General features: G+C 41.1%; 1 protein-coding gene across 1 annotated transcript in view; it reads left to right on the plus strand.

Annotated features, from left to right (window-relative positions):
- Positions 1–17578, plus strand: part of LOC140732660 (dynein axonemal heavy chain 6-like) — a 549473-nt gene that overhangs the window by 371046 nt on the left and 160849 nt on the right. Inside the window, 4 exon segments of the mRNA XM_073055353.1 lie at positions 786–947; positions 1374–1556; positions 3518–3699; positions 5839–5947. Of these exon segments, the coding sequence (XP_072911454.1) occupies positions 786–947; positions 1374–1556; positions 3518–3699; positions 5839–5947 (636 nt within the window).

A 17578-nucleotide genomic window follows, 5' to 3' on the forward strand; every position in this document is an offset into this window, starting at 1 on the left:
TTTACCATCTGGAGGGTTTAGCTATGAGAGGTTGGATAGGCAATGGCTTTTTCTCTGGTATGTAGGAGGCTGAGAGGTGATGTTATAGAGGGAAATAAAATCATGAGGGCATAGAGAAGATCAGTAGTTGCAATCTTTCCTCCAGGGTAGGGTAGTTTAAAATTAGAGGGCAGGGAAAGATTTAAGGGGATCTAAGGGGAAATCTCTTCATACAGAGGGTGGTGAGTATATGGAACAATCTGCCAGAGAAAATGGTACATGCAGGTAAACTACAACATTTAAAATACAGCTGGAAACACGTGGAAAGGGAAGGTTTAGAGGGATATTGGCCAAATGCAGGGAAATTGGAGTGTTTTAGATAGGCAGTGGTCGCATGGCTGAGTTACATTAAAGAGCCTGTTTCTGTGCTGTATAGTTCTATGACCTGGGCTTGGACAGGTGGATGTGACTCCAAGCTGGGAATGCTATCCCAACTGGCTTAGAGCTAGATTCATACAGGGAACGGAATACCAACTCATGATCCTAGACATGCTCCAGCTGGAATCGGTGATCTAATTGACCCAGGATTTCCACGTGGTGTCTAATCTGTCCTGTCTGGCCTTGGGATCATAACTCTAACTCTTTGAGTTTGAAGTGTTTCAGACATCACATATCCAACAGTGTACCCATGTCTTGTATTAGGAGTGCAGTGAACTGTGGAGGCTTCCACAGCAAACCCTCTTATGTAGTGGCTCAGAGCAATGGAACCTAGAGCCCTGGTGATCAGGGGTATTCTTTGTGTGCAGGATTCATTCCTGGAGGATCTGAACTGCATGGTGAACTTGGAGCAGGTGCCGGGTCTCTTTGAAAGTGAGGAGCTGGACAATGTCATCATGGAGCTGAAGAAATATGAGAGGGAAGGCAACATCTCTGACAACAAGGAGGCTCTGTACCATTTCTTCCTGCAGGTGGGCCCACAGCCAGATATTATATACCTTTCTCAGTTCTAACAGAGAGGCTACACACCACACTGCCTCTGGGATCCCTGTCTCTAATGCATCACTGTCTCTAGGTAGTCCAGTGACTGCTTCCTAGGATTCTAGTGATACCTCACTTCTCCTGGCTATTCCAATGATATCTCTGCCTCTGGATTCTCCACTGCTATGATACAGGGTCTTGGTATTTTACTGATATCTCATTATATCACACTGATTCAGTGATGTTATTCTGGATCTGGATATGCTATTGATATCTTACTGGCTCTGCTTCTAGATATTTCATGGCTATGACACTGGCCCAGGGCATTCCAGTGATACAACTGACTCTGTATATTCTGATGGAATGAACTTGGCTCAGGGTATTCCAGTGACACTGTTTATTTATTTCTCTCCCAGCGTGTACATGACAGGTTGCACATTGCACTGGCTCTAAGCACAACTGGCCTGATGTTTCGCCAGTGGTGCCGGATGAATCCCTCCCTTGTCAGCTGCTCCACCATTGACTGGTATGACCGGTGGCCAAAGGAGGCTCAGCTCAAGGTGGCCAATGCGTACTTCTCACACGCAGAGTTTGAGGAGGTATGAGGTTAGCCTGTCTGTGTGAATCACTGCTGTAAGTTCATACAACAGTTCAAGCAAAGCTTCCATGCCGCAGCAACAATCAATTGCTGGAGGAACTCAGCAGGTTGTGCAGCATCTGAGGGGGAAAGGAATTATTGATGTTTCACGTTTTAATACAGGGCTTTGACCAGAAATATCAACAGTTTTTTTCACCCCACAGGTGCAGCTTGATCCAATGAGTTCATCCAGCAGATTTTTTGTTGCACCAAATTTGAGCATCTACATCTTTCGTGTCTCCTTTCTTGCTGTGAACTTTTCTTTTGGGGTGAAGTTTTGGAAGCCCTTGGTTAGAACATTTTCTGGGTATACAAATGTAAGATTCAGTAAAGGAAATCAATTGGTGATCTTTAAAAAATAGTGGGCAAATAAAGAAGAAAGTTTAATCTAGACAAACATGCCACAAACATTTACTTTCATTTGTATCACATCCAAGGCCCTTCACAGGAGCGCCATCAAACAGAAAAGGCACTGAGCCACCAAAGGCAATAGGTAACCAAAATCTCAGTAATACAGAGAGGTCTTAAGAGTGGAGGTCACAAGAAGAAATAGCACAAGGCATCACCTCCAGTGGGACAGCGATTAAATTCAGGAAGACAATTAGAAGAGTGTAGAAATCTTAAAGATTAAGGACTGAAAAAAGTTACAGAAGTGGAGACAGAAGACCTCAAAAGATCACAGAAATGGTGTTGTGAGATTAAATGTTGAAGGGGGTGTGAGTTAGAACGTTGCTGGCAGAGTTTTGGGTGGTAATGGAATTTGAGTGAATGAGGGTTGTCACTTGATAATTAGCAAGGAAAAGACTAAAGCAAAACCACTGCACGGTATCAAAGATTAACCTACAAGTTGGTAAAAACATCTCACTTGGCAAAAATTTCTCCAGCTAAGTTCTCCTATTGTGTATTATATTTCCACTTACATTTATGTCCTTTTATTACACACATACAGACAATTCCCTAACAAAGTGAAGGTCCACCATATGAATCACTAGTATCACTGCTGATATATGAAGAGAGATTGAGACCATTAGGATTATATACACTGAAGTTTAGAAAAGCAAGACAGGATTTCATCAGAAGCTACAACATTCTGACAGGATTAAACAGATTTAAATGCAGGAAGGAAGTTCTTGATGATAGGGAAATTCTGGACTGGGGGTCACCAAGAGGGAAGCCATATAGGACTGAGATGAGTAATGTTTTCATCTTCAGAGACTGGAGAACTTGTGGAATTCTTCATCACAGAAATCAAATAAACCCAAATTGTGATTTCAGTAAGGAGTTTAAATATTGTTGTTAGGGGAAAGAGATGAGGGAAAATGGGGAGAAAGAGCACTGAATTTGGATGATCAGCCATAGTCAAGTTGAATACTGGAATAGTCTGGAATAGCTGAACAACCAGTCTTGCTTCTATTTTCTATGTTTCTATGTATGCTGGAATTTAGAAATAAAATAAATAATGTCAGTTAGGCAAAATAAATAGAATTAAGAAAAACATTAACTCAATTATTTATTCAATGCAAAGAACTCTGCAGTCAGGCAACATTTGTGGAAGGAAATGGACAATTGATGGTTCTGGTTGAGACCTTGAAGGGTCTTGACTTGTAATGTAAACTGTCCATTTCCCTCTACAGATGTTGGTTAGTCTACTGAGTTCCTCCAGCATCTTGTTTGTTATTCCAGGTTCCAGTATGTGCAGTCGTATCTCTAGTTAACACAACCTGAAACATTAACTCTATTTCTCTCTCCAATTTCTCTGTTTCTCTCTCCACAAGTGCTGACTGACCCATTGATTATTTCCAATACTCCTGCCTCTATGGCCTATCCTGTTGTATTTTAGTTTCCTGCCATTTTCAGACCCATTGTTGCCTGCTTGGAGGTATTACTTCAGGCTGAGTTGTAAGCTGTCACTTGTTATTTCAGGTACTGAAGGAAAAGGTGGCCAAGGCTTGTGTTGACATTTACAACAGCGTTTCAGTGGCATTGGAGCAAATGTGGCAGCAGATGAGGAGGCACTACTACATCACCCCCAGCAAATACATGGAGCTGATACATACATTCTCCAATCTGTTTACAGCCAAGAAGAAGAAGATCTTGAACGCAAGGTAAAACAGTACTTTGGTAATAGATCATTTCATAGATACATATTTGTTCATTGATGAATATTGGCACTGAATTGTCAAAGAGGTGACTTCCACATGTTAAATTAAATTATATTTTGCTCCTCTCCCCTCTGCTCTTTAACAATTAACTTAAATCTATGTCCCAGCTGACTGACACTTCTTACCCTGTCTAAGCATCTTCCAATTTTACACACAAGAACTAAATGTCCTTACAGTCTCCTTCATCCGAAAGGAAATAACACAATGCCTAGCCAGATTCCACCCAAGATTATAATCTTCCAGCTCTACCCATATCCTTGTAAATCCGCTCACATCCATTCGAGTTTGATCACATTCATTCGAGTTTGATCACATTCATCTGGTAGTGTGGTGACCAGAACTGTATCCAGTCCTCCCTCTGTAAAGGAGAATAGTAAAGCCACTGCCTCAGAATGTCAGAGGTGTGTTTTCTCCCCCTGACTGCATGGGTTTTCCCTGGGTGCTTATGTTTCTTCCCATGTCCCCAAGACTTGTGGGTAGGGAAATGAAACTGGTTTATTACTGTCACATGTACAGAAATGCAGTAGTGAATTTCATTTTGCATGCCATCCATACAGATAATTTCAAAGTACAAGTACATCAGGATACTACAAAGGTAAAAGCGTGAGGTCAAAAATTTACCATTTTTGTACAAGAAGAGTCTTAAAGCAGCAGGATAACTACCGTAAATTGCCTCTGTTTTGTAGGTGAGGCTATGAAGGTCAATGACTATCCTTGTCTCATAGATTCATACAGCAAGTGCTTTGGCCCAATATGTCCCAATGAGCCAGTCCCATCCGCTCGTGTTAGACCTAAAGCCCTCTAAACATCTCCTACCCATGTAATTATTTAGATGATTTCTAAATGTTACTAACATGCCCCACATCATCAGCTATTTCTGGCAGCTCATTCTAGATACACACCACCCTTTTTGTGAAGAAATTGCCATCAATTTTGTGAAGAAGCTACCAACCAAAGATCAGATCTTTTGTTTCTGATCTTCAACCTATGCCTCCTCGTTTTTAGCACACACTCCCTAGGATAGAGTGTGTATGCTTTCATCCTGTCTATGCCCTTCATGAACTTATATGCTTCTATCAGGTCACCCTTTGAATCTCCTAGTCTACACAAGGTCTCCTTGTAACTCAGGCATCAAGTTCAGGTGACATCTTGGTAAATATTTTCTGCATTATTTCTAGCTTTATAACATTTTTCCTATAACAGGAGGACCAAAACTGTACACAGTACTCCAAGTGCAGCCTCACCAACATCTTGGATGACTGCAATATAACTTCCTAACTCTTATAGTCAATACCCTGATTAATGAAGGTCAGTGTGTCAGTCATCTACTTAACTACTCTGTCTACCCATAGCCTACTTCAAGTCAACAAAGCATTGAACTTCTTGGTCCCTCTGTTCCACAACACTCCCCAAAGCCTACAAAATTCAGTAGCTCACATTTATCTGGACTGAAAGTCATTTGCCAATCCTCATCCCACTTACTAAGCTGGTCAAGATCCCTCTATCATTTTTCATAATCTTCTACACTTTCTACAAAACCACCTATTTTAGTAACATCTGCAAACTTACTAACCATGCCATGTATATTCCAAATTATTTATATATATATTATAAACAATAAAGGCCCTGCACCAAACCCCGAGGCCTCTAATCTGAGAAATAACTGTCACACATTACCTCTGCTTCCTACCACTGAGCCAATTATGAATACAATCCATTATCTCCCCTAGACAACATCCATTATCCTACCCTTATCTATCTTCTTGGTTAATCCTTGAAGAGTTCCAAGGAATAGATAAGGATGTGAGAATAATAAAACATGTGGGACTAATAGAAGTGTAGATGGGTTGGTCACACAAATCAGGTGAGCCAAAGGACCTGTTTCCATGTTGTGTTGCTTTATGTTAGACTGAGAAAACAGGCCAATGGTTCTATAGGATGCTTGCTTGGATAAATAGAGGTAACAGTGAACCTTTACAAAGCATCGGCTTGGTCAGTAGGTCAGGCAGCATCCGTGGAAAATGAGACAGAGTGAATTTTTCAAGTCACAACCTTTCACCCCACTCTCTGCTGTGTTCCTAGAAATCGCTTTGCCAATGGTCTAGAGAAACTATCAGAGGCCAGCTCACTGATTGGTGTGATGCAGGAAGAACTGGTGCCATTAGGAGCACAGATAGAGAAGAAAACCAAGGTACTATTGAATGAACATTTGGAAGTTCACAAAAGTAAAATGTTGTACTATGCAGCCAAATGGTGTTTGAGAAATATGTTTCTCATTCTTTACAATCACTCACATTCCAGAAATTTATCTGGAAATATATATACTGTACATTCAGTGATCCGAGAACATAACAAGAACCAAAAGCAATTGTCAGCTATCCAGCTTTCCACCCCCCACCCCGAGCTTACTCCACTAATCATCAAGATCATGGCTAATCTTATACGTCGTGCTGTTTCACTGCAATATTCCCACATCCCTTCACTTGCTTATTTCCAGGGATCTCTGGATCTGTGCTTGGATGAACTCATTGACTCTGTGGATGAACTCCACAGCTCTCTGGGGTGGAGAATTCCAATGAGTCACCACCCTCTGCAGGAGGGAATTTCTCCTCAGATCAGTGCCCTTATTGTGAGACAGTGCCCCAGTCAGGAGGAAGCATCCTCATTGTAGGTTTCCATAAGATCTCCTCTGGTTCTTCTAAACTGTACAGAATATAACCCCCCCTCTGCTCCATCTCCCCTCATACAGCAAACCCACTGTCTCTGCAACAAATTCGGTGCATTCCTTCTAAGAGAGGTAGATACAGAGACCAAAGCTTTATATAGCATGCTAGGGGTCATCTCTATATAAATGTAGTAAGACATCTTTCATAATAAAATCCAATGTATCATTTGCCTTTCTAATCACTTGTTTCACTTGTGTAATGACTTTTGGTGTCTGGTGCACAAAGTTTCTCTTTGAAACAAAACAAATACTGGAAATACTGAACAGGTGAGGCAGCATCTGTGAAGGGAGGGACAGAATTAACATTTCAGGTTTGGGACCCTTCATGAAAACTGAGGCGGGAAGAGAGTTAGCTTTAAGATGTAGAGAAGGTGGGAGGTAGGGATTGTTTGGACAAAGGAAGTATCTGTGATAAGTTGTGGTCAGGGTTGTTGAAAGGATGAGTTGTTAATAGGGCAATTGGAGGTTGACAAAGACGTTTGGTGTTGTAAATAACACATCATGGAGAGGGGAAAATTTACACCAAAATATTTGTTGTTATTATCATTTAGATGCCTTTGAATATCAACATTACCTGATCTCTCATCATTTAACAAGCATTTTTTGTTCATCTTAGTGGATTACCTCATATTTTCAACTTTGGAGAAGTTGGAGAACCGCCCAGGAAGCAAAGGTTAAGGGGCAATTTTAATAGCTTGGTTTAAAACCATGAAGAGTAGAGTTAAAATAACTCAAGATCTAAGGAGTAGGTTTTTCACACAGAGGGAGGTGAATATTCAGAACGAACTATCAGAGGAGATGGTGGAGAAGGTACAATTATGTTTAAAAAGTGTTTGGACAAGCACGCGAATAGGACGGCTGTAAAGGGATACAGGCCTATTGCAGGAAAATAAGATAAGCAGAGATGGGTAAAATGAATGGAAGAGCCTGTCATTGCTGTTGGTTCTGATTCTACAAATAAATGAAAAAAAAACTGTTTCAAATGTCAGAAGTGCCAGTAACCAGACCTGGATAGATAGTGACACAAGAGACAGCAGATGCTGGAATCTGGAGCAATAGAAAATCTGCTGGAGGAACCTAATGGATCAAGCAGCACCTCTGAGGGATTGTTGATGCTTCAGGCAGCAGAATAGATAATAACTGATGAAAGGGCCAAAGGAATGAGAAGGGGATGATTTATTAGAGCTTGGGTTGGGGAAGTTGGAAACAAATTCATTAAACTGACATCTGAAAATAAAAAGTTAGCAAGGCTATTGGAGCAAAAGCAGGATAAAGGGATAACTTGGAGAAACCCACCTGTTGGACTAATTGCAGCTCTCTGTTAAAGCACTGCTCTAAATGTAGCTGCCTAGTACTGGTAATGTCTTTCAATGAGTTGAAGATTGTTGAATTCCTTTACTGGAGTGTTCACACTTCCTTGGATGTGGTGCACAATTTTAATCAGGTTTTCTGAAAACAAGTCTTGTAAACAAGTTACTAATTGTATATTGTGGTCTTCTTTTGCTTAAGGATTAGTAATTTTATATTTTAGTTATGGAAAATTATATTCACCAGTTACATGACATCAGAATCTAATATTATAGAGCATGAAACATTTATAGAGGCAGATTACCTTTACACGTGAAGTGAGGTAAGGAATGGTACAGTTCTGTTTGTATTTTTAATTCTGAGTGACTAGAAAAAAAGAGTCAGAACTTAGGCAACACGAGTGAATTTGCAGATGCTGGAAATAAATAAAAACACAAAATGCTGGCAGAACTCAGCAGGCCAGACAACATCTATGGGAGGAGGTAGTGACGACGTTTTGGGCTGAAACCCTTCATCAGGAGTGTGATGAGTGTGATCCCACTCCTGATGAAGGGTTTCGGCCCGAAACATCATCACTACCTCCTCCCATAGATGCTGTCTGGCCTGCTGAGTTCTAGTTCTGCCAGCATTTTGTGTTTTTAGTCAGAACTTAGGGTTTGGTTATGTTGCTCCCATGGGAGCGAACACCCATTGGTGTGCTGTAGCTTAGCATTCTGATACCAACCATACCATCTGCATAAGTTTTTGTTCCCATTTTGGTGATTCTGAAATCTGGGTATAATTGTCCAGGTCTTCCCCCCTTCACTTCATTAATGATTGGGCCTGATTGAGAAGAATTGACACATCTTCCCAACTTTAATGTTTGCCCAGAAAACTTTAACTGATCAAAGGGCTATCCTGATGTTTCTGTCAGACCATGGGATTTTGTCAATACAGATGGTTGTTGAAACATTCAGTATCAACACCAATGGCAGTATCGGTAGGCCTAGTTGTCCTACATGTTGCATTGTTGTAGTGCAACATACGCAATATATGCCTATACCCAGATAGTAAGTGAATAGCAAACACATTCAAATAGTTCTAACTTATGAAATTACAACACTTTGTAGGCCTCGGGAGGCCCTAGGATTACATCACTGTTTCCAAAGAAGATGTAAGTGAATAGATAAAAAGTTTATCATGAATATACCATTTCCCGGGGTAGCCAACTTTCTCCTCCTGTTATAACATAACACACAAGATATAGTAGGAGAGATTGGTTTGAATATGAAAGTCAAAGGTGTAAGCCATGATGGTATAATGCCATCATTATCAGTGAACAACATATTTACAAAGTATATTAAATAAAGTCTTAAGAATTATATTATATGAAAGCTTATCCACATTAAAAAGTAAATACGTAATTCAAACTAGGTGAATGGAAAATGTTTGTTGACTCATTTTTCTGTGAGATTGCGTTATTAGACCAATTTATTCATGACAGACACATCCTGTGTAGTGGTTAGCACAACACTTTATAGTACCAGTGACCTGGGTTCAATTCCCACCTGTAAGGTGTCTGTAAGCTGTCTGTAAAGAGATCGTACGATCTCCCCATGATCTCATGTGGGTTTCCTCCAGGTGCCCCGGTTTCCTCCCACAGTCCAAAGATGAACCAATTTAGTTGGCTAATCAGTCACTGTTAATTGTCCTGTGATTAGGATAGGGTTAAATCAGGGATTGCCAAGCAGTGCAGTTCAAAGTGTTAGAAGGACCTATTCCACTACATTAAATAAATAACTAAAATTAAAAGATGGGGCGAGAAACATGCATGCCTATACTGTTAGAGCTCGGAACTAGGAAAAGGAGAGGAGCAAGGATAACATGATGGTCCCTGCTCTTCACTCTTCCAGGATTGAGGATGAACTGGAAGAAAAGGTAAAAGGTGAGGATGAGGCGGTGTATAGCAAAGCAGACAGACAAAGGGTAATCCGTGGAAGTTCAAGTTGGTTATTGGAATTAGCGGAGTCTTTTGAATTGCATATCTATAGTGGGAGACGACTGAGAATGTTCAAATACCTTTGCTGAGACAAACCAGTTGACACAAACTGTCCAAAAGCTTCTGGGGACAGAGATCCAAATATCCAAAATAAGTGTTGTGAGAACTGACTGTCTCAGTGCACAAATCTCCCAGCTACTGATAGATCATCTATTTGATGTGCTACATGATAGTATCAGTCTGGTCTGGAAGCTTCCTTGAACTTGCTAACAATGGAGCAAATTATTTAAACCCATAGTTCCCTGCTTTGGTGCTGGCCAATTAACATAACTCCATTGACTTAACATTTGTCTGATGCATATACAAATGTCTTATGGTCATGATATTTACAAACCATATCTCTTAGTGCGTGGGACAGCCTGTACTCCACAGTGAGTATTGTTTGTTTGCAATGGTATGCTTTTACTGCTTGCAATTGACAATTTACTTTAAGGTCTGAAGCCTGGTTCTTGATTAAATTAATATATGCTATATTCATATAACTCTAGAATGGTCCCCAACAGTCATCAAACTTTGGTCCTTGAAGTTTCAATGTTTAAACAGATGGAGCACTATAAAAATAATCATTCCATTGGCTAGGGGAATTGTCCACTGGAAAACGGCAAAAAAATCTTTAATCCAATTTAAAGTAATGCAAATCCACCTAGAAAATGCATTCACTGCCACGGAAGTTAAATTTTAAACAGCTGGAAAGTTCTTAGCTACTGTTTCAGTCAGGGGCTTGTTCCTGTTGTACCCACAGGAAGATGGGTTTTTTGGAGGATCAGTTCAGGGAAATCAATCAGTGGCTCTCGCAGTGTTGAAAGGTGTGACCGGTGGGGAATTATTTGAGCGTCCACCCTTGCCTGGGTGATAATTCCATCACTGAAGAACAGTTGCATGTGTTATGGTCACAGTCGGTGACTTCAACAGGATTTCGGAGGACAACGGGGATTTCAGAAGACAACGGGAAGATCAACGGCATCAGCTCACCTCTCACTTCTCTCTCTCTCTCCAACGTTATTCAACTAACTACCTTGAACTGAACGGAACTCTCTTCATCATCGTAAGACTATATCCATCCACCCCTAGGTTTGAAAGAGCCTAGTCTTGTCCTATTTCCACACTTATGTATATATCTATAATCATTGCTAACCTGTTTGATATATCTGCATTTATATTATTGTATTGCGTAGTTACTAATAAACACTATTAGTTTATAGCAATACCAGACTCCAAAGTGTTTTCCATTTCTGCTGGTTCTTCAACCCGTTACGGGGTATGTGACACCATACAGGCAGTTTTATTCAATGATTTTTAAATATTGTGAAAATTGTTAAGGGCTGAATTGTTTTTTTACCTGTTGCTGATAATATCATCCAACAGAATACACAGCAATAACACTGGACAACAAACCTTTTTGAAAGTGTTGCTTTCTCAGAATTTTTTGTTTGTTTATGATAGACCACTTAAAACTGAACACAAATATAATTTCAGACGACTTGTATCACGTAGGAATTTGGAGAAATAAGAAATTTATATTTATTGAATGCAATGTATTTAATTGCATAAAGGTGCTGATGCTTTTCAATAGTTCAACTAAGCTAAAAACATTTTGTTGATGATTTTCATTTGTACTCGGTGTCTGAGGCTTCTCACTTTGGTCACCATCAATAATCAGACAGCATTGATGGATTCCAGTTGTCCTGATACCATTTCTCCATGACCACAATGTCCTGAGAAACCTTTCACCATGCTTATCATTGACTGCACCAAGATGTCAGGGAAGAAGTCTACATAGAAATGCAGGAAATGAATCTTTAGTGACATGTTGCACTTCAGAAACAGAATCAGGTTTATTATCACCAGCATGTGTCATAAAATTTGTTAACTTAGCAGCAGCAGTTCAATGTAATACATGTTATAGAAGAAGAAAAATACAAACGTTTGTATAATAATAAATAAATAAGTAAATCAATTACAGGATTCATATATTGAATAGATTAAAAATCGTGCAAAAAACAGAAATGATGTATATTAAAAATGAGAGGTAGTGTTGAAGGGTTCAATGTTCATTTAAGAATCAGATAGCAGAGGGGAAGAAGCTGTTTCTGGATCACCTTCAGGCTTCTGTACCTCCTACCTGATGGTAACAGTGAGAAAAGGGCATGTCCTGGGTGCTGGAGGTCCTTAGTAATGGACACTGCCTTTTTGAGACACCACTCGTTGAAGATGTCTTGGGTACTTTGTAGGCTAGTATCAAAGATGGAGCCAAATACATTTACAGCCTTCTGCAGCTTCTTCCAGTCCTGTGCAGTAGCACCTCCATACCAGACAGTCAGAATGCCCTCCATGGTGCATCTATAGAAGTTTTTGAGTGTATTTGTTGACATACCAAATCTCTTCAAACTCCTAATGAAGTATAGCTGCTGCCTTGCTTTCTTTATAACTGCATCGATATGTTGGGACCAGGTTAGATCCTCAGAGATTTTGACACTCAGGAACGTGAAACTGCTCACTCTCTCCACTTCTGATCCCTCTATGAGGATTGGTATGTGTTCCTTCACCTTACCCTTGCTGAAGTCTACAATCAGCTCTTTCATCTTACTGACGTTGAGTGCCAGGTTGTTGCTGCAACACCACTCCGCTAGTTGGAATATCTCGCTCTTGTACACCCTCACGTCACCATCTGAAATTCTACCAACAATGATTATAACATCAACAAATTTATAGATGGTATTTGAGCTATGCCTAGTCACACAGTCATGGGTATATAGAGAGTAGAGCAGTGGGCTAAGCACACACCCCTGAGGTGCACCAGTGTTGATCGTCAGTGAGGAGGAGATGTTATCACCAATCTGCACAGATTGTGATCTTCCGGTTAGGAAGTCAAGAATCCAATTGCAGGGGGAGGTACAGAGGCCCAGGTTCTGTAACTTTTCAATCAGGACTGTGGGAATGATAGTGTTAAATGTTGAGCTATAGTCGATGAACAGCATCCTGACATAGGTGTTTGTGTTGTCCGGGTAGTCTAAAACCGTGTGAAGAGCCATTGAAATTGCATCTGCCATTGACCTATTGTGGCAATAGGCAAATTGCAGTGGGTCCAGGTCCTTGCTGAGGCAGGAGCTCAGTCTAGTCATGACCAACCTCTCAAAGCATTTCATCACTGTACATGTGAGTGCTACTGGGCAATAATCATTAAGGCAGCCCATATTATTCTTCTTAGGCACTGGTTTAACTGTTGCCTTTTTGAAGCAAGTGGGAACTTCCACACATAGCAGTGAGAGTTTGAAAATGTTCTTGAATACTACTGCCATTTGACTGACGCAGGTTTTCAGAGCCTTACCAGGTACTCCATCAGGACCTTCCACCTTGCAAGGGTTCATTCTCTTTAAAGACAGCCTAACATCGGCCTCTGAGACAGAGATCACAGGGTCATCAGGTGCAGCAGGGATTTTCACAGCTGTAGTTGTATTCTCCCTTTCAAAGCAGGCATAGAAGGCATTGAGTTCATCTGGTAGTGAAGCATCGCTGCCATTCAGTCAGTATCAACTGCAGCATATTCATCCAGGTTCAAAAATGAATACAGTCCAGTCCACTGATTCAAAGCAGTTTTGTATGGTTGAAGCATATTGTCAACCAGCTGAACATAGTTTGGAGCTTTATGGTTGCCAAGAAAATTTTCAACAATATCCTTGAACGCCTTCCATGTGATTTTTTCTGGTCCCTCTAGAAGTTCTTTGAATGCCTTTCATTGATGACCTGTTTGATTTATAGACCAACAGAAATGCCTTCCTTAATCTTGGCATCAATTATTCTGACTTGAATTATGAACTGATAGAACAAGTATAGGTGTTTTCAAAAGATGGTGTGTGGTAGAGAAATTTCATGATCAGCAGCCCAAACTCCATAAGGTACATCCAAAAGTATCCAGGAAGCAATATCTTTGTTGTCCTGAGTAATCAAAGGCTTTTTTGTGTATGTAATATTATTTTTTTGGGAAGTAATATTATCACTGTAACCCCAAAATTTAGTTTTATCAATTGGTCTCCAACAGTAAAATTTGTCATACACTTGTTTACCTCATTTTATACAACTTGTAGTCAAAGTTTATCAGAAATATATAGTGGTGCTAGGAAGTTTGTGAACTTTCTCTTATTCTGCATAAATATAACCTAAAATGTTATCAGATCTTCACAAAAGTTCTAAAACTGGATAAAGAGAATCCAATTAGATAAGTACGGTTCATTTATTTATTGAGAAAACTTTTGGAATATTACATGTATTTGTTGGAAGAAGAATCTGAACCTTTGCTTTCAGTTCTCGTGTGACTCACTTGTACAGCAATAACGTTAACCAAACATTTCCAGAAACTGTTGATCAGTCCTACACGTCAACTTGGAGGTATTTTAGGTCTCTCCTCCTTACAGAACTGCTTCAGCTCTGGGATGTGGGTGGGCTTCCTTGTATGAACTGCTTGCTTCAGGTCCTTCCACAACACTTCTATAGGATTAAGGACAGGACTTTGACTTGGCCATTCCAAAACAAGAATTTTATTCTTTTTAAACTATTCTATTGTTGATTGACTCTTGCCTTTCAGATCATTGTCTTGTTGCGTTATCCAACTTCTATTAAGCTTCAGGTGACAGACTACTGCTCTGATATTCTCCTGTAAAATGTTCTGAAGCAATTTTTAATTTGTTGTTCCCTTAATGAATTCAAGCTGTCTAGGCCTTGAGGCAGAAAAGCAGCGCCAAACCATGATGCTTCTCCCACCATGCTTCACAGTTGGGGTGTTGGTGTTTTTACCACAAAACATAGCAATTTGCATTTCTGCCAGAAAGTTCAACTTTAGTTTTATCTACTGTTACGAATGTGGAGCAACTCTGAGGGGCCGAAGGGTGCAAAGTTGCCCTCCCTCCTTTTTGAGAATCGCAAGATCGCTATTATTTTGGGTCTGAGACCCAGGAAATGAGAGAGAGATATACATCATGTCAATAATGAGAGAGTGAGACGCAGGATCACAGCAAAGGCAGTTGCCATAGACAACGCAGAATACACAACCAGGTGGAATGTCTCCTGACATAAGTGGAACGGAACCACTGATTACTGCTATTGTCTCTTGGAGAAGGAATTGTGTATTGAGTACTGTACTATTCATTGAAACCCCTCAGGGGACAACCAGCGTGGTCTGGTTGAGGGATTGCATCATTCCAACCTGATTGACATCTGAGACCCCGTGAGTGAGGATAAAAGACGGGTCTGGGGAACACCCCTTTAGACGCACCAGGAGAAACGTTAGAAATCCAGTGACAGCGTTTTATAGCGAAAGCCGGTGGGAGCTCGTGTGCGTCCTCCCTTGCCTGGGTGGCGGGCTCATCACGGAAGAACGGTTTAGCTAAAGGAGAGGTCACACTTGAATGGCCACACCAACGAGACACCGACAGATCGAAATCATAAAGGAAGGTTGGCAAAACCCGTAGCGGTAACTGTTCCCATTCTCCTATATCTCTCTCTCTCTCTCCAACAATTGCAACACAGCGACAAACAAATGACGGCAGCCTGTGTGAACTGCAGCGAACTTTATATTTCCATCAGACAATTCATTATCCCCTAGACGACGATAGAGCTTATTTCTTATTAATTATTATTATACCCACACTTTTAGGTTTAGTATTGACGACGTATATTATCTGTATATTTGCATTGATATTATTTTTGTGTATTTTTACAAATAAATACTGTTAAAAATAGTAACACCAGACTCCAATGGACGTCTCTATCTTTGCTGGTAAGTAACCCAGTTACGGGGTTCGTTAACAACTTGGGGCCTCGTCTCGGGATTTGATACCAAATTGGAGGGCCAGTAAATCGGGCTTTTAAGTCCAAACTTGGATCTGGTTGCACAGGTAGCCAGACGGGAAACCAGCAAAGATGGACGTAGACGAATTTATAAAAAACCCGACTCCGGAGGCGCTAGAGGATGCCACAAAGTCGGACTTGGTAAATATTGCGAAAGGACTAAATCTCGCAGAGGTGAGGTTGTCAATGAAAAAGCAGGAGGTGCGGAGGGCCATAACTCAGCATTATATTGTGAAGAATGTGTTTTTGGCTGAGGTATTGGAAAATATCCCTGAAAAGGTACCAGCGAGTGGGACGGCTCAGTTAGAGCTGGAAAAATTAAGGTTGGAACATGAAATTAGGTTAAAACAGCTGGAAGCAGCTGAAAAGGAGAAGGAAAGAGCTGAAAAGCAGAAGGAGAAACAGAGGCAACATGAGCAGGACATGGAGATGTTAAGGAAAGAGCGAAGAGCTCAAGGGCCAGACCGAGAGGAGCAGTTTAATGTTAGTAGGGAGTTTAGGTTAGTACCTCCGTTCGAGGAGACGGATGTTGATAGTTATTTCTTGCATTTTGAAAAGGTGGCAGTGAATCAGAAGTGGCCCAGAGATCAGTGGGTGGCGTTGTTACAAAGTGTGTTAAAGGGGAAGGCACAACAGGCATATACGGCATTGTCTGTGGAGGAGGAGGAGGAGTTTGAGAATTACGAGGAAGTAAAGCAGGCCATTCTTCGGACCTATGAATTGGTACCTGAGGCCTATAGACAAAAGTTCAGAAATTTAAAGAAAGTGTGGGATCAGACATATGCAGAGTTTGCCTATGAGAAGGGTGTGCTCTTGGATCACTGGTGTGCAGTAGAAATGGTGGAAGAAGATTTTTGGCATCTCAGGGAGTTAATTCTGATTGAGGAATTTAAAGGTTGTGTTTCGGATGATATCCGGATGTATTTGAACGAGAAGCCGAATAAGTCCATATCCGAATTTGCCAGGTTCGCAGATGAATATGCCCTAACCCACAAGACAAAGTTTTCCTCGAATAAGAGTTACCAGAAAGACCGTAGAGACGGTAGAGAAAGCCCACTGGCTGAGGCAGATATTCAGCTGGGAGCTAGTGGTAAAAATAAGGAGGAAGAAAGGCAAGATGGCAGGAGGGGTCCTGGCTTGACCTGTTTTAATTGTGAAAAGGTGGGTCATATTGCATCTAAGTGCTTTGCTCCGAGGAAGGAGACAGGAAAAGGGAAAGCAGCAGTCCCTACGGGGTGTATTGCGTTGATCAGTAAATCAATGAGAAAGCCCCAGGTAGATAGAATACGAGAGGGGCGTGAGAAATTTATTGCAGAAGGGACCGTGTCTGTGAAAGAGGGAGCAACACCAGTTCCAGTGCGGATCTGGAGAGACACTGGAGCTGAGCAGTCATTGATTCTCAGTAAGGTACTAGATTTTGGTCCTGAGACGGGAGAGGTAGCTTTGAGAGGCATAGGAAAAGGAACAGAAGCTCAGCCTTTGCATAGGATCATTATAAATTGTGAGCTGGTATCTGGACCAGTTGAAATAGGGGTGCGATCAGAATTTCCGAGAACTGACGTGGACGTCCTTCTGGGTAACGATTTAGCTGGTGGTGAGGTCTGGTCAGCAATGAAGCTGACGAGCCAGCCTGTAAGTGTTGAGGACCCGCCCCTAGATTCCAAGATCTATCCCGCATGCGCGATCACTCGCAGCATGTCGAGAAAGACAGCTGAGAAAGGGACCAGTTTAATTCAGGCCAGTATCAATTTGGCTGAGACGTTTTTACTGACCCTGTACCAAGAGGGGTTAGAGGGTGGTAAAACGGAGAATAGGGAGGTGAAAGAGAGCAAAGGAGAGGAGGTAGACCTACCCTTAGCCAGGAGGAAATTTATAGAGGCAAGGAGTAAAAATGAGAAACAGATGAG

Source organism: Hemitrygon akajei, chromosome 9 (genome assembly GCF_048418815.1).
Source record: "Hemitrygon akajei chromosome 9, sHemAka1.3, whole genome shotgun sequence".
NCBI lineage: Eukaryota > Metazoa > Chordata > Chondrichthyes > Myliobatiformes > Dasyatidae > Hemitrygon > Hemitrygon akajei.